Source organism: Oryctolagus cuniculus, chromosome 16, assembly GCF_051225735.1.
Source record: "Oryctolagus cuniculus isolate XC-2025 breed Fujian yellow rabbit chromosome 16, ASM5122573v1, whole genome shotgun sequence".
Lineage (NCBI taxonomy): Eukaryota > Metazoa > Chordata > Mammalia > Lagomorpha > Leporidae > Oryctolagus > Oryctolagus cuniculus.
Genome location: NC_142882.1, coordinates 7490707 through 7513947, shown reverse-complemented (window position 1 = coordinate 7513947; position 23241 = coordinate 7490707). Strand labels below are relative to the sequence as shown.

At 39.0% G+C, this 23241-nt stretch overlaps 1 protein-coding gene across 1 annotated transcript in view; it reads right to left on the bottom strand.

Moving 5' to 3' along the window:
• Positions 1-6842: 6842 nt before the first annotated feature.
• LOC127489053 (vomeronasal type-2 receptor 116-like) overlaps positions 6843-23241 on the bottom strand; it is a 31865-nt gene continuing 15466 nt past the window's right edge. The window contains exons 2-7 of the mRNA XM_070067593.2: positions 18026-18189; positions 14631-14916; positions 13458-14264; positions 12538-12765; positions 12073-12196; positions 6843-7777 (exon numbers count right to left, since the gene is read on the bottom strand). Of these exons, the coding sequence (XP_069923694.2) occupies positions 6843-7777; positions 12073-12196; positions 12538-12765; positions 13458-14264; positions 14631-14916; positions 18026-18189 (2544 nt within the window). The remainder of the gene's footprint in view (positions 7778-12072; positions 12197-12537; positions 12766-13457; positions 14265-14630; positions 14917-18025; positions 18190-23241) is intronic.

The window sequence follows — 23241 nt, the reverse complement described above, 5'->3', positions numbered from 1 at the left end:
CACAATTGAATATGACTCAGGAAGCGTTCCTATGATCTGAGATAATGCCATGAAGTTATGATATCGATAAAATTCAACACCAAAGAACTAAGATGGCGGAATAGTGAGGGTGCACACCGACAGTCCAGGAAAGGATAGTTTAATAAAAGTGGAGTTACAGTAGCCTCAGGAAAAGGATCAGGGAAAAACTGCAGAGGAAACTCTTCTGGATCTAGTGGCTGTGACTCAAAGGATCTAAGGGGAGAGCAAGGTCACCCACCACATGGAAGCTGAGCCATGGGAGCCGCCAGGGCCACCAGACCCACCGGACCCGCTGGAACTGCCGGACCCACCAGAGCAGCTGGACCCACCAGACCCGCTGGACCCACCAGAGCTGCAAAGTGCATGCCAGCGCTGGAAGGGGAGGTGAGCTAAAAACCTCTTGGTAACCTGATACATTGGTGGGGAAAGGCAAAAAAAGCCTGCAGAGAATGAGGCCTGAAACCCCATTGGGGAAAGTTCAGCAGGCTGGCTGGAGGAGAGAAAAAATTGAATAAATAAGGGGAACCTGCAAGGACATTTAGCCTCTCTCTCCACTCACCTTACAAAGCCGAGAAAGACAAAGGGCAGGCACCATTTTATGTAAGTAAAGCAGTGTGCACCATTTTGCATATGTAAAGCGGGTGTCTCTCATTAGCCAAGCAGAAAAACCTGACTCTGGTAAACAAACTAATACCCACAGGGGCCAGATTTCATACATCAACTACTCTCAACTCCACTCAGCTGTTTGGAATTACTTCCCAACTGAGTCAAAAAAAGAAAAAGAGAGAGAGAGAGCAAGAGAACAATCAGGGTGAATCACCTTTGGCACACCCTTAACCCTGTAGAACCAGAGCTCTCTGGCCACACCCATCACAGCCTCAATGGATCCATCAAAAGCAGACAGTCCTCTTAATCTAGAGTCACAGTATAATGAGAAAAAAAAAAAAAAACAAAGAATATCTCCAATATGACAAACAAATGCAAAAGCCGAGGTAACAAGAACAAGGAAGACACTATGGCACCCCCAAATGAAATAGACACCCCAATTCAAGATTATGAAGATGATGAGATAGAAGAAATGCAAGAGCGGATCTCAAAAAATTGATAAGAACATTAAGAAATTCTCAAAAAAAAAATTCTCAAACTACAGAAATCCTTAATGGACAAGATAGAAAATCTCTCTCGTAAAAATGAAATCTTAAGGAGGAATCAAAATGAAATGAAACAACTAGTAGAACATGAAACTGTGATAGTGATGAGAAATCATAATGAAGTGAAGATCCAACAGATATCTACAGAACTTTCAATCCTACATCTAAAGACTTTACATTCTTCTCAGCAGTGCATGGAACCATCTCTAGGATTGATCACATACTATGTCATAAAGCAAGTCTCAGCAAATTTAAAAGAATTAGAATCATATCATGCAGCTTCTCAGACCATAAAGGAATGAAGTTGGAAATTAGCAACTCAGGAATCCCTAGAGCATATGCAAATGCATGGAGATCGAAAAACATGCTCCTAAATGAACAATAGGTCATAGAAGAAATTAAAAGATAAATCAAAAATTTTCTGGAAGTAAATGAGGATAACAGCACAACATACCAAAACTTATGGGATACAGCAAAAGCACTGTTAAGAGGAAAGTTTATAGCAATAGGAACCTACATCAAGAAATTGGAAAGGCACCAAATAGATGAGCTTTCACTACATCTCAAGGATCTAGAAAATCTGCAGCAAACCAGACCCAAATCTAGTAGGAGAAGATAAATAATTAAATCAGAGAAGAAATCAACAGGATTGAATCAAGAAAAAATTACAAAACATCAGCCAAATGAGGAGCTGGTTTTTTGAAAGAATAAACAAAATTGACACCCCATTGGCCCAACTAACTAAAAAAAGAAAAGACCCAAATCAATAAAATCAGAGATGAAAAAGGAAATGTAACAACAGACACCACAGAAATAAAAAGAATCATCAGAAATTACTACAAGGACTTGTACGCCAGCAAACAGGGAAACCTATCAGAAATGGATAGATTCCTGGACACATGCAACCTACCTAAATTGAACCAGGAAGACATCGAAAACCTAAACAGACCCATAACTGAGACAGAAATTAAAACCGTAATAAAGGCCCTCCCAACAAAGAAAAGCCCAGGACCAGATGGATTCACTGCTGAATTCTACCAGACATTTAAAGAAGAACTAACTCCAATTCTTCTCAAACTATTCAGAACAATTGAAAAAAGAGGGAATCCTCCCAAATTCTTTCTATGAAGCCAGCAACACCTTAATCCCTGTATCTGGAAAAGATACAATAGAGAAAGAAAATTATAGACCAATTTCCCTGATAAACACTGATGCAAAATCCCTCAACAAAATGCTGGCCAGTCGATTTCAACACCACAACAGGAAGATCATTCACCCAGACCAAGTGAGATTTATCCCTGGTATGCAAGGATGGTTCAACATTCACAAATCAATCTATGTGATACATCACATTAACAAATCAAATTACAAAAACCACTCTTTCATGATGAAAACTCTAAGGAAATTTAGTCTAGAAGGATCATTCCTCAACATAATTAAGGCAACTTATGACAAACACACGGCCAGCATCCTATTGAATGGGGAAAAACTGGAAGCATTCCCATTGAGATATGGAACCAGAAAAGGATGCCCACTGTCTCCATTGCTATTCAATATAGTACTGGAAGTTTAGCCAGAGCCATCAGGCAAGAAAAAGAAATGAGAGGGATTCAGATTGGTAAGGATGAAGTCAAAACATCCTTATTTGCAGATGGCGTGATTATATATATAGGGGAACTGAAAGACTCCACAAGGAGACTACTGGAACTCACAAAAGTTTGGTAAAATATCAGGATATAAAATCAATACACAAAAAAACTACAGCCCTTGTATACACAGACAATGCCAAGGCTGAGAAAGAATTTCTAAGATCAATCCCATTCACAATAGCTACAAAAAAGTAAATACCTTGAAAAATTTAACCAAGGAGATAAAAGATCTCTATGATGAGAATTACAAAACTCTAAAATGAGAAATAAAAGATGACATTTAAAAATGGAAAAAACTTCCATGTTCATAGATCTGAATAATCATCATCATCAAAATGTCCATTCTTCTGAAAATAATTACAGATTCAATGCAATACCATTCAAAATACCAAATACATTCTTCTCAGATGTAGAAAAGATGATGCTGAAATTCATTTGGAAACCTAAGAGGTCTAGGATAGCTAAAGCAATCTTATACAACAAAAATACAGCCAGAGGCATCACAATACCAGATTTAAAGCATACTACAAAGCAGTTATAATCAAAACAGCATGGTATTGGTACAAAAACAGATGCATAAACCAATGGAACAGAATAGAAATGCAGAAATCAATCCAACAATCTATAACAGCTAACTTATATTCATTCAAGTAGCTAAAACCACTCCCTAGAGCAAGGACAGGGATTTCCACATGCAGAAATGTGAAGCAAGGCCCCTACCTTACACCTTACACAAAAATCCATTCAAAATGGATTAAAGACCTAAATCTATGACCCAATACCATCAAAGTACTAGAGAGCATTGGGGAAACCCTGCAAGACATCAGCCTAGGCACAGTGTTCCTTGAAAAGACCCCAGAGGCACAGGCAATAAAAACCAAGATTAACAAGTGCGATTACATCAAATTGCAAAGCTCCTGTATGGTAAACAAACAGGGAAGCAAAGAAGCAATGAACAGAATGGGAGAAATTATCTGCAAACCACACAACTGATAAAGGATTAATAACCAGAATATAAAAAGCGATCAAAAAACTCAACAATAGCCAAGAAAACAACCTAGTCAAGAAGTGGGCAAAGGATGTAGACATTTCTCAAAAAACCAAATCCCAGTGGCCTACAGACACAAGAAAAAATGCTCAGGATCACTAGCCATCAGGGACATGCAAATGAAAACCACAATGAGGTTTTACCCCACTCCAGTTAGAATGGCTCTCATACTGAAATCAATAAACAACAAATGCCAGTGAGGATGTGGGGAATAAGGTACCCTAATTCACTGCTGCTGGGAATGCAAACTGGTAAAGCCACCATGGAAAACAGTTTTGAGATACCTCAGAAATCTGAATATAGCCCTACCCTAGGATCCATCCATCCCACTCCTTGGAATGTACCCAAAGGAAATGAACTCAGCAAATAAAAGAGACATCTGCACCTGTGTGTTTATTGTAGCTCAATTCACAATAGCCAAGATATGGAATCAACCTAAATGCCCATTAACTGAAGACTTGATAAAGAAACTATGGAGCCTGGAGCCAGTGCCACAGCTCACTAGGCTAATCCTCTGCCTGCGGTGCCAACACCTTGGGGTCTAGTCCCAGTTGGGGCACTGGATTCTGTCCTGGTTGCTCCTCTTCCAGTCCAGCTCTCTGCTGTTGGCCCCGGAGTACACTGCAGGATGGCCTAAGTGCTTGGGCCCTGCAACTACATGGGAGACCAGGAGAAGCACCAGGTTCCTGTCTTCAGAACAGCACCATGCGTCAGCCGCACTGCTCCGGCTGCAGCAGCCATTGGGGGGTGAACCAATGGAAAAGGAAGACCTTTCTCTGTCTCTCTCACTGTCCACTCTGCCTGTCAAAAAAAAGGAAGAAACTATGGGATATGTACTATATGGAAAACTATTGGCAGTTTCAAAGAATGAAATTTGGTCATTTACAACTAAATGGATGAATCTGGAAAATATCATACTTAGTGAAAGAAGCCAGTCCCAAAGGGACAAATATCACTATATTCTCCCTGATTTGTGACAACTAACAGAGCACCTAAAAGGAAACCTGTAGAAGTGAAATAGACACTATGAGAAGCAATTACTTGAACAGCCCTTGGCTTGACTGTCAAGGAACACTTTATTATTTCACTTTATCTAGTTCTTCATTCTTTTTTTCTTCTCTACTTAATACCATTAGCTAAACTCCTTACTTAACCTAGAATTAATCATAAATGTATTATCAATTGAAAATAGATTCCAGTTCAAAATAAAAATGGGAATGGAAGAGGGAAGAGCTGTACAGATCAGCACACATTCACACAGACCTACCCCTAATGGTGATGCTAAAAATGTTCCATGGACTCCAAATCCCATTTAGCTGGGTGGCTCTGTTCCCATCTTATGTGTAAAAGTGATCATATTAAGTATAGACTTGATCATATACATAGGAACATCAGACAAAGGGATCACATAAATAAGACCAAGTGCCTGATAATAACAATAGACTGAATTACAAAGAAGGGAAAGTTCCAACATGGGAAACAGTCCACACAGCAGACTCATAGAATGCAAACACCCTAAACAGCACTCTGACCTAAGAATCAGCCCCTGAGGCCTGACTGAAAACATGATGAGAGAATTTCAGGCATGGAAAGCCAAGACATAGTGGCAAAAATGGTTCTGCATGAAGGATCTCTGTGAGTGAGACCCCAGTGGAAAGAAAAAGCCATCAAAGAAGGATGTACTTTATGCTGAAGGGAGCATAGAACTTCCACTTCGCATATACCCCTGAATAAAAAACTGATGGAGTTTGTGAACTCAAAAGGCTTCTGTAACCTTGGCAACTCATGTCAAGAGCCTCAGGTGATCACTGACCTCATAGCTAAGAGGTCAGTTGTTAAATCAACAACAGGAGTCACTGTGCACTTGCTCCCCATGCTGGACCTCTGTCCTTAATGTGTTGTACTACAAGAGTTTCAGGACAATGCATTATACACATGAAAATGATTTAACATGTCTAATATTTACACTGAAATATTGCAACTCTATTATAAAGCTGACATTAATAGTAAATGAATAATGAATGAATAAATACACTAATGAATGAATAAAAGCAGCAAACAGGGGCAGACGCTGTGGAACAGCAGGTTAGCGCCCTGGCCTGAAGCCCCGCCATTCCATATGGGGGCCAGTTTGAGAACTGCTGCTCCATTTCTCATCCAGCTCTCTGCTATGGCCTGGCAAAGCAGCAGAAAATGGCCCAAGTCTCTGGGACCCTGTACCAGGAACCCCTGGCTCCTTTCTTCAGATCAGTGCAGCTCTATCCAATGCGGCTAATAGGAAGTGAACTGAACAGATGGAAGACCTCTCTCCCTCTGCCTCTCCTCTGTGTAAACCCTTTCAAACAAATGAATAAATCTTAGGAAACAGCAAATGTGTAACTCATTTTATTAAAATAAGTATATTATCATGTCCACCAGGTGACAATGAAAACACAGAAATGAAAAGCAATGAAAAGTTTCAAGGAGAGCCTTTATCTGAGATCAGTTTGTGTTTGTGAACATGAAACCCAGGCTAAGGAATTTATACACAGTATTATTTTTGAAGAGAGGAGGATTGGGACCAGTGTGAGTGTGTAGTGGATATAACCACCACTTGTAATTATGACATTCTATGTGGGTGCCAGTTTATATCCTGGCTGTCCCACTTGGAATCCTACTCCCCGTTAATGATCCAAAAAAAAGCAGTAGAAGATGGCATAAGATGCTGACACTCAAATGGACAACTGAAATAATCTTGGTTTGGCAAGAACCAGCACTGGGCCACAGCAGATATCTTCAACATCTATCACCAGATGGAAAGTTTTTCCTACGCTCCCTTTCTTTTCTATGAGTTGGTGCTTCAGAACAAATACATTTTAAGAGAAACATAAAACATTCATAATATGGTTACACTGTGTAATTTTTTTTATAACATCACAATGCAAAATCGGTTTTATAAATCTTAGTTTCTAACCATTGGAAACTGCGAGAGACTTAAGAGCTATTCTTCAGAACATCTGTTTCCTTGGAAACTATTCTATCCCTTAATCCTTTCAAAGCATTCTTCTCAGGTCTGAAGAGAATAATGTAGCACTTGGGAACAAAGATGCAGCCCAGGAGCCCCGCACTGGAGCACAAGATGGAGAAGACCTCCACAGCCACCATGACCTTCCCCTTGGTGCTGTGGTAGACAGGCAGGAAGGTCAGCCAGACACTGCAAAACACCAGCATGCTGAACGTCAGGAATTTGGCTTCATTGAAGGTGTCAGGCAGATTCCTGGCTAGGAAAGCCACAGTAAAGCTGGCCAGGGCCAAGGAACCCAGGTAGCCCAGGACACTGTAGAAGGCAGTGACTGAGCCCTTGTTGCACACCAGGATGATGTGGCCATGCTCAGAGTGTGCATCTGTGTCAATAAAGGGAGGAGAAGTCCCAAGCCAGATGGCACAGAGAGCCAGTTGGATCAGGGAGCAGATGGGAATAATGGAGTTAGGTACCCCTGATATCAGCCAGTGTCTCATCCTTCTCCCTGGGGCAGTGACCTTGAAGGCCAGAAGCACAGTGATAGTTTTGGCCAGGATGGTGGAAACAGCTGCGGTGAATGCCACTCCAAACATGGTCTGCTGGAGGACACAGGTGGTTGTGTTGGGATGACCAATGAACAGTAAGGAGCAGAGGAAGCAAAAGGTGAGGGCAATGAGCAGGATATAGCTGAGACAACGATTGTTGGCCTTGACTATGGGAGTGTCTCGGTGCTTCACAAAGATACCAAGAAAAACAACTGTGAGGATAGAAAAGCACAGAGCTGTGCAGACCAGGGTCATCCCCAGGGGATCTTCAAATGACAGAAAGGTCACTTTTTTGTGGAAGCACTGGTCTCGCTCTGTGTTGGCATACTGAAGATCTGGACAGTTCACACATTGGTCCATATCTGGTGAGAAATGTAATAAACATCATCCCAAGTTCAGTTATTCTTGATTCACAAGTACCTTCTAGAATACCCATTGTAGCTAGTTTAGGCAAATAGTCCTTATTTGATGTGAAAGACAGCATATAAAATGACATATAAAATTATTGGCAATTATTTATGTCCATCTTCCTCATGTTAGCCAGTGTTAATAGTTCATCTTCCTAAGTACCTTACATAATGATGAGTACATTCTCTTTTTCTCCTAACAAAGCCCTAAGGGCTACTCTCTGAAACTATTCATGGTGCTTTAAAAACATACCTTAACCTGTGTTATTTTAACACCACAAATTCCTTCTTCATTGTTTCTTTGGATTGGGAACTGATGATCAAGGTGCCAGAGGGTTGCATGTGTGGTGAGGGCTACTCTGCCCTTATACAGGGCACATTCTGCTGCATGCTCACTTGGAACAAGAGCAAGCAGCAGCCTTTGATTTTTAAGTTTTTATTTAATGATTGCATTTTTCATACATTCAGCTTTAGGAATATAGGATTTCTTTTCCCTATATCCACCCTCCCCCTCCCACTCCCATCACACCTCCTTCTTCCTCTTCCTCTACCATCTACTTCTTCATTATGGTTCATTTTTAGTTTGATTTCAAATACAGAGGACCAACTCCATGTTAAGCATAGATTTCAACAGTTGGTATCCACACACACAGACCACATATACAGCACAGTTTAGGAACAAAATTTGCAGTTGATTCTCATAGTACAACTCATTAGGGACAGAGGTCCTACATAGGGACTAAGTACACAGTGACCTCTGTTTTTACTTTAATGATTAACATGTTTATGTATGTATGATGTCAGTGATCACCTGAGGCTCTTGCCATGATCTGCCAAGGCTATGGGAGCCTTTTGTGACCAGAGACTCCATCGGTATTTGGACAGGGCCATACGCAAAGTGGCTGCTCTCTCCTCACTTCAGACAAGAGTACATCCCTTTTTGATGACCTTTTCTTTCAACAGAGGTCTCACAGAGATCCTCCATGTAGTCTATTTTTTACTGCAGAGTCATGGCTTTCCATGCCTGAAATGAGCCCTTCTTTTAATGGTGCTATTCCCTCTATACTCTCATGGCCTATTCAACCACCCAATGGTTGCAGTCTTTGTTTTAGTGAGTATTCATTTATTAATAATTTACATGAAAGTCAGAGTTTCAGAAGGAGGAGGAGAAGCAGAATGGAGAGAGAGGGAAAGAAGGAGAGTAGGACAGGGAGAAAGAGGGAGAAAGGGAAAGAGGTAAAAAGAGGAGGGGAATGATCTTCCCCCTGTGATTCACACCCCAAAAGACATTAATAGCTGGACCTCATCTGTTTTGAAGCCAGTAACTGGGAGCTTCTTCTGGGCTTCCTGTATTGGTGTGAGCTCTGAAACTTGGGCCATCTTCAGCTGCTTTCCCAAGCATCAGGAGAGAGCTGCATTGGAAGTGAAGCAGCTGGGACTGGAACTGTTGACCAACAGGGATGCTAGAATCCCAGCCAGGGGCTTAACATACTATACCACAGCACTGGCCCCAGGTTCCCTCTATTGATGTCATGGACTGGGAGATATACTTTGTGAATTTGGGTTGCACAGAAATCACCTAGCGATCTCACTAAAACATATCTCTTTAAGGTAGAATCTGGATTATGTTATGATAGGGGAAAACACTGATTAACAAACCACCATTAGAAGGCAAATGGTCAGGTTCTAGAGAAACACGGAACAGCTGTACACTTGATACCAGCTGGATTAGCTTTCACCCTTGAATGTTTTCATCAAAGAACACACTAGGATCCTGCCTGTAATCAGAGTCAGTCTGTAGACCAGCTTGAAACTTACTCCATATTTCCACTTTCCTGTCTTTTTATCCTTGAACATGAATTTTCTCTCCAGCTCTATCTGTACCCTCCTATTTTCAAAATATTGCTCCATTGATGACTGATGTCTCAACTTGCAGATTTCTTCCAATATTTAGTTAGTCTTACCTTTGTATATTTCATACTTTTGAGACATTACAAGTGCCATCTTTTGTAGCTTTGGTTTCCAGAATTGGTAAGGAAAATTAACTCCTTTGTACAATTTTGTATACCAGCACTACTTAATTCAATTATCAATTCACTGATTTCATTACACCATCCCAATATCACTTTAAATGATGCCACTTTTAAATCTTCCTTTTTAGTAAGTTGAATGTCATTCTTTTTTGAAAATATGCGTGGAGCCGAACCTCCTGTGTAATTTTCTGTAGAAGTTACATTCTTTCATCAACTTTGTATCCAATCTTCAGCCATAATTTCCATGTTTTGTAGCATTCTAAAATATTCTTTAGGATTGAAAGCTGATCCTTCTTTTTGTCATGTTTGAGTGGTTTTGTTCTTTGTTTACAATTCATAGATCACTTAGATTTTATTACCTATTTTTCTTCAGTTATGCTAATTAATATTACAATTTTCATGTGCTATAAACTGAATTAGATTTTATGAAACTCTTTGGGCATGATGTAGCCTATTTAAAAAATACTGTTAGTTTTAAATTGTTTGAGATTTCAAATGTATGAATTTATTTCAACAACAGTGTCTTACAATTGCATTTTGCTGAAATATCTGGCAGTATTTGATCCATCAACTTGAGATGTTCCCATAGAAGAAACAGAATTTTTCCATTTTTCCTGTTCTCTATAGGAGTTGAGAAAGGAGTTCATCTGAAAATTGTTTATCATAACTCAAGTATTGGGAATTATTTTAATAACTGTGAGGATATTTGGATTTTTCAAATATTGCTCAACATATTTCATAATATTTCTATCTGAGAATATCTGAATTTATTCTATATTTTTCAATGTATCAGAATTAAATGATTAATAAGCTCTAATATTAGTATTTTTACATCTAAATAGACCCCTTCAGCTCTCTTTGTGTATACACACACACACACACACACACAGATAGAGTAATCTTACTGTTCACACTGTTCCATCTTGCTGAGGTTCATAAATCTTGTTTATTATCACCAACTTTAAATTCTTCCAATTTTTACTTACTTCAATTTCCTTATAATGTCCCCATTTTACCTTTAAGGGCTTGTGCTGAACTTGCAGTCATTGACCTACCTTGGTATGCATACTTATTTTTTTAAAGACAGAATTACAGAGGGAGGTAGAGACAGAGTGAGGTCTTCCATCTACTGGTTCACTCCCCAGATGGCTGCAGCAGCCAGAGCTGTGCTGATCTGAAGGCAGCTTCAGAGTCTCTCATGTGTGTGCATTGGCCCAAGGACTTGGGCCATCTTCTACTGCTATCCCAGGCCACAGCAGAGAACTGGATCAGAAGATGATCAGTTGGGACTAGAACCAGTGCCCATATGGGGTGCTGGTGCTTCAGGACAGGGCTTAAACCCACTGTGCCACAGTGCCAGGTCCACTATGCATACTTATTACCGTGTATGTCATCTTGAGTTCTTTTGATATGAATTTTATAAATGTGTGTACATATGTAAGCATTAGAAGGTTCTTGAAGATTTATATTTTGAGCAGCAATGACTTTTGTCAAAGGCTAAGATTAGCCCCATTTATGATATTTGATGGGTATTATCCCCAGGATGATATACTCTATGATTTCTAACATAGTTTTTCATATAACACACAGTTTGTGTAGAGTTGCACTTTCTCACTCCAAGCATGGTGCACTTGAATTTGGTGAAAGTATTTTTACCTGTACAAGCACAAGGAACTCAGACATGAGTTTTCCTATACTGAATTAGCACATACACCACACTACTCCCATGGACCGTACTCTGTTGCCAGAACCTTTCATTATCAACAATATGTTTCAAAAAATTAGAATGATACTAAATATATGATACAAATAACTACTCATACAACACAAGCAAAAACTGAAAAATTTTTATGATACATGTGATAACATAGTTCTGATTCATGCAATAAATCTTAGAAATGCCACACTGTTTTATGGGGTGAATATTCTCCAATCTTGGTTTCTATTCATTTTTTACCATATGTATATCAGCCTGAACTCCAACATGGTCAGCATTCCAGAGACATTCAGTCTTTTGTATGCTTTCATAAATAATACAGAATGTATTGCGGAAAGTTTTATCCTTTTGTGGATTATTATTGATTATAAGGATTAATTTCTACCTGAAGGGGGGAAGACTGTTCTCAGCAGTCATATTCCACAGATTTTCTTTCCATGGATAAGTTGATAATTTAAGAAACAGGTGGTAACTTCTCCAAGAGGCAGGCACTGACTTACCTGTCTGATTGGAAATCTCATTCTCAGGACAAGGTGTGCAATAAAAACAACAGGCAGGCTTTCCCTCCAGAGGGGTTTTCCTGAATCCAGGGCTGCAACTCACACTGCATACCGAGTGTGGAATCTGAGCGAAAATCAGATGAGTGTTGGTCATAATTCAGACTATTACATAAATTCCAAGTAGAGGGTTTTCAAGTCCTGCAAACCTGTTCACTGAAACTGTAAACATCTGTTTCTGACACAATTACAACCTTCTATTTGATTTTCTTAAATAGATTCAAAAGACTTGCACGAACAAATGTGTGTACATTCTCAGACACTAAAAACATAAGAAAGTATTTTGATTGGAAGTGGAGTGGTTTAATGTCTCTAAGTGTCTTTTTAATAAGCCATACTGCACATACTCCCTTAGCAGTTGGGGGGGTAACAATGTGTCATGTGAATCTTATGATCAGTCCTACTTACCTCTGTAATTCCTGTGGCCCACTCTATCAAATTCTCAGAGAGAGACAACTGTTCACTCTGTGAAACGTATGGGGAAAACCGTCCTACTTTAACCTTACGTCCAAAACCATATGGAAAATTCCAAAAGTTGAGAATGTCATATTCAGCTTCCAAATTCCTCTTGTGATTCAAATTCACTAGGTCACCAGCTGGATTGGTAAATTGGAGGTTCTTCAGAAACGGGTGCAACTGAAAAAATACATCATATTCTCATGAAGATTGACCAAGTTATAACACACCAAACCCAGGTTAGAGAAAGCCTCTCTTTGTCTGTAATCACAAATAAACAATAGAACCTGTTTAGGACCACCAAATGAATTGAAGTAAAAAAAAAAATCCTGATGAGAACTACATCAAGGTAAGTATGATTTCACTCATTTTTCTATAAAAACAAGGGGAATCAAAAATATCTAGCTGTGAGATTCAGACCACTTCCAACAGTGCATTCCAAGCTACCAACACTCTTTCCTTCAGTGTACCTAGCACAACTATCTGTAATAAAGTTACTAGAATAAAGAACTGTGCAAAGTATATGAGATCCCTTATGTTCATTGTAGAAGAACTTCCTCAGTAACATTTGAACCTGAAAATAATTGCCATACTGCTGAAGTTGAAAATGGAATAACACAGTCTATGTATTTCACATGTCAAAATTAAATGGACAGAATTGGAGAATATTTTTAAGTCACAGCATTTATGCTTACCCAAATTACCTTCCCACTTTTCATTGGAGCCCTTTTGCTAATGACAAATTACAGGCAGAGGCTCATTTTTATCTTGTGTTTCGGAGAAAGGTTCCCAAGCTACTTGGATTGAACAGCTGCAGAAGTTCTTAAGGGGATCACTTCAGGAGTACATGTCAACAATGGAAACCAAGTTACCTGCCAGGGAGAAAATGCCACCTTTGCCCCCTTGTTCCCTGGCTGCATTTCCACATCTTGTAAAAGCATCTCATGTACACTGTGGGCCACAGCATACACAGCATTGTATATGTTGTAACTCCCATCACTCATGGTCATATCAAAATGATGCGGAGGCAAGGATTCCAAGGAAGCATTCAGTGGACAGTTCTGCAAAGTTTTACAGAATGCCCCAGAAACTGAGCAATTAAAAGCCAGTGACCAGAATTTGGAGAGGTAAGAGTCTTCTGGGTACTTGGAAGGGTTAGCTGTCCGAAGAAAGTTTTTGAAACCAGAGATCTCACTATGGTGGTCTGAAAAAATGAGGGTCCCATGGAATGAGTGGAACAGGAAAGGTTTCTCAGTACTGGCAAAATCCCATTGTGAAGTGGTGACCCAGACTTTCCACATCATTAACTTCCACCATGATTGAAAGCTGGTGCCTATGAGTGACTCAGTGACACAGAAAAGAATCACCACATTTGCTGATGATTTTAGGATCTGGATATGAGCACTATTTTGGAATGAAGAAAGTGTCTCTTCAGTGGCTGGGATCAATTCCACAAAGTCTACACAGATGCCATTCTTCTGCAACTCTACTTTCAAATCAGTCATAAACTTAATACCTTTTGGGAGGTCTGAGATGGCCAAACCCACCCAGGTCCACCCAAAGTGGAGCATCAAGGAGGCTATGCCACGGGCCAGAGAAGTGTCTTTGGGTGCCATCTGATAGAGGGAAGGAAACTGACCACTGTCACTCAGAAGAGGTTCAAAAGGCCCAAGAGTCAGCTAAGGGAAAAGGCAAGAAATCTGTGTAAGGGTATTGTCATAGTGGAAAATATTATTCCTGAAAAAATTAAGCAGATAATCGAAGAGTCAGATTTTAGAATATTTCATTTTTCTCATCTCCCACTACATGAGATCTTCCTAGTTCATGAATCATTAGACTCATAGGTTGAGAAAAACATTTCTCCTTTTCACTCACCCACACCTCTGCTTCAGAACAAATGTGGCTAATCCACAAAATCTCTGCACACATTCTCTTTAGATCACATACTGTGTCAAATGTATAAGGTCTCTTTCCCTTAAATTTTTGGATCTAAGTAAGGCACCTAAGGTGATGTACTTTATCCCACTTTTTCACTACACACTCACCTGTGGAATTTTGTAGAGTTCCAGCAGTGTCCCCATTTGGACAGCAATGCTGCTTTCTGATATTACAGCAACAGACTTGCTCTGTTTCTTACATGTGTAATTAGGAACGTACTTTTCCAGTCCCACAAGCCAGATGAAGGGGTTCTCCATCACAGTTATATGACTGTGCATGACATTATAGATACCAAATCCCAAGGTCATGTTGGGTAATAGATGGGGGTTTTTGTTGATCTCCTCAATAGCAAAAACCAAGGCCAGAGCATACTGGTAGTTTTTGGACTTAAACCTGCATGAAATGCACAAGGATCTTTAAGGGAAAAGCCTCCAATCCAGATTATCATCAATTCTGTGATTATTGTGAAAGATGGATTGGTCATGGCCAAAATTCATATGTTCTAATCTGTGTAGATTTGCTGAGTACAGAGTGTGAACTGTTGTATTTGCAGGACACGTCCTCACCAGAACCAAAGCTGCTACCAACTTTTACTGGTTTCCAAGCCTAAATGATTCTGAAAAATAAGATCTGCTTTCACATCATAATGTCTTGGGCATGTTATCCCATGGTTGTCCATGTAGCCAAAGAACATGATCTTATTTTTGGATGCAAACCTCATCAATTTTCATCATCTCTAGCAACAGCTACCTCTTCTAAGTGTGTGTATTTGATATCTAAAGTAAATGCTACAACAGGCTCTGGAATGTCCTCTCTAAAGTTCATGCACACCTAGGAGTACACTCCAGTTGTCAAAGAAAGCATGACAAGGAAAGTCACATCATCTTTAGCACTGCCTCTAAATGTTTCCTACATCCACAAACTACAATGATTCTTCATCTTACCACATCATTAAGTGCTTCTTGAAATAGCAGTCATACGATCATAAGGCTGCAGGTTGTAAAGGCAAAAGAGAATAACTCAATTGAAGGCTATGTGTTCAAAAAGAGGGATGATGTCACAGTACTGAGAATGGTAGATGGGAGTCTGTAATTGATCCTGAAAAATCTTTTCCCCATCATACTTACCCATCAACAAGCATCACAAGCCAAGAAAATAAAATTGAATTCAGAGCTTGAAAGAAGGGAAATAGTGAAAAGGGAGGAGCACTTTAGAGAAGGTGGAAACACTCCCTGGGTGAACATGAATCACTGGGCTATGAGGCACCTGATGCTTTACAATTAAGCCAGTCATGCATTTAGAACACTAAACATATGTTAAAGTAAATCATTATGAGTGATATCAGTATTTACTCCACACCGGCCTGCTTCACTCACATTTTCCTACAATACTGAATATAAATAGCCTTACATGTGAAGGAAATGATGCATTTCTACATTTCATTATGAGTGATATCAGTATTTACTCCAAACAGGCCTTCTTCACTCAAGTTTTCCTACAATTTTGAATATAAATAGCCTTCCATGCATAGAAAATGATGCATTTCTACTTTTTAGGATCTGACATTTCACAAAAAATGCAAATGAGGAGCCCCTTGTATTTATTTCTGATGTTCTGTGTGTTGATTCCTCATGAATACACTATGTCATGTACACTGCTTGTTAAGGGTCACTGTGTGCTCCAGAGGAAGTGACAGTTTTTCAGTTCTTGGTCCTTGCTGTAACATAGTATGTATATATGTATGCATATTATATACGTATTCTCTCTATATATCCATACATAGGTATACTATAACCATGCACACAGTAGCTATATATATAGTGTTTTATGTATATATAATTTGCATACATATTTGCTATCCAAATATGTCATTCATACTTTGTAGAATGAGGAAATTTGAAAATCATTGCTATGAATCAAATAAAATTCAGTTTTGTATTTCATATATCTGTTTCTCTCCTCATTACTATGACATTTCCATTATTCCACATCCTCTAAATTCTTTCTCCAGCTGCTGCCTTATACCAAAATGTCTAGACGGCTCTTTGACACACTGGACTTTGTAAGAGTTTATCTCTTTTATGCTGTGTTCTTTATCTCTAAAAACAGTTTATCAGTAACTGTTGTATATTCTAAAGTTAGTGAATCTAACATTGGAGGGTATAGCATCGAAATCTATTGACAGTTCAGTATTTCTTGTTTTTCCAAGTATCATCAACACAGATATTTTCCCTGGGTTTGCTAAGATTTGATTATGATCTCCAGTTTGCATGGCATACATCTTGGAGGAACTTGGGCTCTATTCATAGCCTCTTTTCCTACTACTGGAAATTCACTACCTCCTGGTCTCCATCATTAAGGGTACACTAAAATGATGTGCTGCATGCATAACCATGGGGAATACTACTAGTAGTAATAAATATATATTTCATGAATTGGACCCCATGTGCACATATTAAATTAGGTGAATTTATAAAAATCCATGTGAAGTAATATTGTTACACCAAGCTAGTATCCATTAGATTTTTTCTGCAGAGATCTTTGGATAAATGCCTAAAATACTTCATCAGTTGCATCACCTTGGTGGCACCAACTATACTTCTCAAATCCATTGGCTTTAATGATACTGAAATGATCTATGTCCTAATACCTACCTTCTACCAAAGTTCTATGCAGCTGCAACCTACTTCCTATAGCCTTACAGAAGAAACCAATTAGAAAATTGGCACTTTCATAAACAGGTTTGAAAAAAACAATTCTGCTGTCCTACAAGATACTATATTCTGCACGCATATAATTTATATATACTATATATGTATATGAAACATTTATATTTAGCTACAAATAAAGGATCTTCAAGAGGGGCAAAAAAAAAAAAACAGAATAATCCCCCTTAAGTAATCTATTTTTCCCAGAAAAGGCAGAATCAGGGAAACACTGTAAATGTAGTAGATTATAACCATTGAAATTCTTATGGGTATATTCATCATTAAAATATAATTACTATATTTGTGCAATGGTGTTGCCCTGAGATTACTTTTACATAGAAAAAACTTTTTGAATCTTTCCTCCTTTACAACTATAGAAGAAATGAAGTGTTCTCATGGCCACAAATCTAGTACTTAGCAGAAAAGAGTATGAGCACATGTGGAAGAGCTCATGTAACTCAGTTCATTCATTTCAGCGCATGGGTTCTGTAAGAATCTGCTACTGAGGCACAATAGGCCCCTGGGCTGATGAAAGTGGACAGGGAAGGACAGGAGGATACCGACCAGACTCTGCTTCCTCCTCTGATGAGACAACATTTCCCTGAACAATCCACAGTGCCAGGCGGAAAGAAATGTCTTCTTCATGCCCCAAATCAATTACCAGTAGTTTTTAGGAGGGACAGAAGATGGACAGGGCAGGCATACAGAACATATTTGCCTATAGATTTGCAGACCGAAAAACAAGTAGCTAATATGTAAATAAATGGAAAATGATTATTGCAAGAAGAACTTACCATCTGAATCTGTGATATTTGATGAACCTCTTCATGATTATGGGAACCTCATATGTGTAAATGTGCAAAAAAGCAGCAATCTCAATATCTCCATCCTTGTAAAAACTCTGTTCCATCTGGGAATAGCAGTCGTGACCATCCTGACATGTCACAAGGAGATACAGCTGCAGAAAGAGCAACAGAAAGATCAAAGGAAACATCAGTATCAAGAGCACTGGAACATGCAGGGTCATGCAGTTGGATACATAGTGTGTGTGTGTGTGTGTGTGTGTGTGTGTGATTGCTTCAAACAAGCCACTTTAATACTGCTCCATCTGACTTCTTTCCACCAGCTGTCCACTCATCCATGGGGGAATCTGATACTTTTCTGCCCTGAGGCTCTGCAGTTCAGGTCTTCTGTCCTGGTGGAAAACACAAGAAGAAAAACATGTTTGTGAATCATTCTCCTCACCACATGTGCCAGGATTTCCTCCAAGTCCATGGATACAAAGACTCAAGGGAGAAACTCCTGCTAGTTACATTTGGTCCAAGGGCTTTGTCAATAAACCACTCCATGAACTTTTGGCAATTATGTACCGGAATTGCATCAGAGGGCATGAAGGGGGGCATCAGGTGAGGCTTTCAGTGAGCTTTCAGACCAGAAATCTCCAGCATCACACACTATAATGACCCAAAGTGCAACAGGGCAGCCTCCCTCAGCCAGTATTCTGGGCAGCCACAAATCACTTTGATAGCACATGGACCCCAAACCAGTCCTGTTTACAGAGATGCCCACTAAGACATGTGGTTTTCAATCAGTGTGCAACCAGTAATCAGCCTGAATTCAGATATTTCCATTCTGCATTTCTAATCACTTCATCTTTAGTTGTAAAACATAAAAAACTTCCACATTGCTGTTAACCCTGGTAATCCCATAATGATCTGCTTTTGCACCTACAACCTTGGTTGATGCTCTCATGAGAACCTGGAACTATTTGAGTACTTATAGCTTTTTTCTCTAAACAGACAGTACCAGCTGGAAGTCACCTCTTTATTCCCACCACCACAAACACCAAGGGCAGAATGATGCCTCCAGACACCTATACTTCTTGAATGCAAGTGACTTTCAGGATGCTTATGTAGGACACCATCAGGGCAGCTAGGTAGCATTAAAAATTTGCCAAATCCACAGACTGCACAACACAAGAGTGAACAAAATGGATACCATGTCCCATAGGCAATAATGAGGATCAACACTGACTAATCATTTGTGCTTGTATACTTGTGTGAGGTATTGCCAATAGAATAAATCTAATAAGGGGGTAGAAAGGGCATATATGAGAACTCTATTTTTCCACTCAAAAGTTTTCTAAACTCAAATTACTGTATATGCGGTGCCTAATATTTTAAGTAAAACACATTCTTCATTGCTTAGCCACTGCTCAGATGCCATTAGGGAGATTTTTTTTAACTTTTATTTAATGAATATAAATTTCCAAAGTACAGCTTATGGATTACAATGGCTTCCCCCCCCCATAACTTCCCTCCCACCCGCAACCCTCCCCTTTCCTTCTCGCTCCCCCCTTCCATTCACATCAAGATTCATTTTCAATTCTCTTTATATACAGAAGATCAGTTTAGCATATATTAAGTAAAGATTTCAACAGTTTGAGATTTTGATTAGGGGTACATGCAAAGTGAGATTCAGTATACAAACAAAATACACAACAGAATTCAGTGACTTTCCTAAAATTGAAAATATAATTTCTTGATGAGTTAAACTTATTACTGGTACATTGATGAAGCTTGTTGTCTATTCAGTTAAACAAGAAAAATAAATCTAAATCAGAGAGCAAGCATCCACTGTTCTCTCTAATGTGTAGGAACTAAAAATAGAGTCAATCTTAATGCACTCCATTCACTGAAAAAAAGATTGGGAATGGAGAGGATGAACTCCATGCAATGAGGAGGCTTCAGAAAATTCATGGAAAATGTGTGTTATGAAACAGTTATGGATGAATTTTTAAAAATTAGCACCCAGATTTATTCAATATTGTTAGCTTCAGTGTTTCTTTCATATTTAACATTTTCATCTTCTATATCCTTAATGCTGCATTTGACATTTTTTATAGTTTGTGATGAATGCTTCAATTCTAGAACTTCAGACTTAATTCAGGGAAATATATATTCTAATTGCATAAACTTATATGGAATCTGAGATTATACATTTATGTCAAATTGAACTTTAGCAACAACATCATAAAAGTTGATAATATTTTTTCTATTTGAGACTTTTAATAATTTATATTGAAGTCCAATATCATGTAGGTTACTGTAAAGCAATTTCCAAAAATAAAAATATGTGGACATTTGAGCGGGTAGGTACCGAGTTCTCTCTGTGTACAGGGAACACACACATGAACTTACACTCATTCTACATCGAGAACACTGTCTCCAATGGACTATCCTGGACTATCTTCTCAGGCTCAATACCCTTCAAATCAAAAGTAAAAATCACTATAAGTACATTGTAACTTAATGTCATAGCAAGCAGTAAAGGAAACTAAGAAAATTCACAATGCAGAGGTGAGCTGGCATGTCAGCACTCACTGTATCAATTCTCAGTAACTCCAAATTAGCTATGCTGGTATGTAAAGTCTACAACACTGCATTTTTAACCATTCTGAATTATGTCCCAGACAAAAATCCCCACATCATCCATCTTCTAGCCATGCTTAATCTGATGCAGCTCCTCTGAATATAACAGAACATGACACTTTGCTAGTTTTGCCATTTCTGGTAATCTATCAGGATTCTGTTTCTACCATTATCCATCTAACCTAGGAATAATACTGCTGATTACTGAAGAGAGACCAAGATGGCTGAATGAGAAGGACATACTGTTATAATCTAGGAGGAGATATAAAAGTAAAAGTGGAAGAAATACATTCTCCTGGGATAGTTAGAGAGAAAACCACAGTGGGAATTCTATGGAAGGAAGAAGAATGCTGTGGATCAGTGTGGAAGGTACAGACATGCAGTATGTTCAAGGACACAACAGAAAAACCCAGCAGCCAAGAGCCAGAGAAAGCAACAGTGTTGGAGAAGGAGGGGAGATCAGACTGCAGTGCCTGAGCCACTGGTTATGTAATTGGAAGGAGAGATTTCAAGAGTCAACCACTTGAGAGAAAATGGGAGAATATGGCTACATATCCTTCCAGATACGTTTCCAACATACAAATTAAAAAACAGAAGGGACAATACAAATATCATCCAAACTGCATAGAGGAATTGAACAGACATTCCTGCACAAATAGATGAGCCAAAGGCCTTACCAAGTGTGCTAAACATTAGTACACTTGGAATACTATTCAAAATCACACTGAGATATCACCTCACATCTGCTCAATTGGCTACAATAATTTTTGTTTTAAAGATTTTGTTTGGAAGATTGAGAGAGTGAATGTGAGTGATACAGTCAGAAAGAGAGAGAGAGAGTATCTTCCATCCCATGGTTCACTCTCAAATGATCACAACAGCTGGAGCTGAGCTGATCCAAAGACAGGAGCCAGGGGCTTCTTCAGGTCTTCCCAATAGCTGCAAAGGACCAAAGACTTGGGCCATATTCCACTGCTTTCCCTGGCCACAAAAGGCACTTGGATCCTTAGGGATCCTTGGTAAATGTCTCCAACCATGATTATTATCAACTCCAAACTTAGAACTACTAGAGAATGAAGGTTTTGTGCAAATATGGGGAGGTTGAAATACTGCTCTGTAGCATGATCATAGTTGATGAGGTCTTTGGGAGGTAATAGCAATTTTTATGGCTTACCTAGTTGCTTTCTTGGAATTTTCAATATGAGACTGCAGAGAGAGTTTGTTACATCTCTCTAACAGGTGAAGACTGTGAGAAGAGGAAAGGAAAACTATCTTTAGTGGAGGCAGGAAACGTGTCCTGGACAAACACCAACCTCATGTATATTGATTCTGGTCTTACCAGCTGAGAGAAATTCTGAAAAATAAATTTCTGTTGTTAAGTCATAAAGTCATGGTATGTTATTACTAACACAAGTAAATTGGGATGAACACTAGTTACTCTCATTTGTGTCAACAGATGACTCTCCCAAGTCCTTGGATTTTGTATTTGTAGCAAATGCCGGAACAGGCGCTGGAATGTTCTGTCTAAATTACATGTTCCACAAGGAAGAGAAATTGATTTTCAAAGGAAAGCAAAATGAATTAAAAACAAATCAATCTTGCTGAATTTTGCACATGTTCCATCATGGAACAAAAATGGTTATTTATATTAGCACATCATTAAATGACTCCTCAAACAGCATCATCATGAACATGACTTTGTGCAAGGTCTTTGGAAAGAATAACTCATCTGAGGGCTATGTGGCTAGCAGAGGCAGGATATCGAAGTGTGGAGAATGGTGGAGTACAAGGCTTGGCATTTATAACTGTTAAGCCTCCTCCTTTTCAAAACTGGGCATCAGCTCCCACCCCAAATCAGGAAACTAATTCAGATTCAAAGCCTGAATGAAGGAGAATCTTAAATGCAGAACATTTAGAAGATGTCAGAATCACTAGGGGGACTTCAAGTACTGTAGATCAAAAGGCACTGCACCTAGTGAAGCTGAATGGCTGCCATCTAGTCTTCTATGGAAATCTGAAAAGTATGTTCATATAAATAATGACTATTGGTAGCAGTTCTAACTGCAAATAGGTCTTATTCTCTGAATCTTAACTCAAGACTTGCATGCAGATTGACTTGCAGGTCAAGAAACACATCATGTATTTCTGCAGGCACTGACACAAAACTTCCCCAAGGTTAGGACACAGGTGCCCTTTGTGTTTCAAGTGTCCTGAGTATTCAGTCATGATGAACAGTCGATTTCATGTTGACAGCTTATACACCCTCGTATGTTCTGACCATAAGAGGTATCTTTCAATTGTTGGGCACAGGATTTTATATGTTTCCAACACAACAAATTGTAAACTTGCGTTTTCAAGTATCTCTTTACTATCTATGTTGCTTTCTGGGCGAGATAAGTGGAAAATTCCATTCTAAGCAAAAATATATTTTCTGATCTGTATTTAGTCTTCCTCTTCTCTTCTTTGTCATTCATCCAGTTTTCCTCTGATTGCTCTGTCCTCTTCATTTCCTCCTCCTCCTCTTCTCTAGAAAGCTGTATCTGATCTCTGCCAAACAGGCTTTTGCTGAGAGTTTGCAA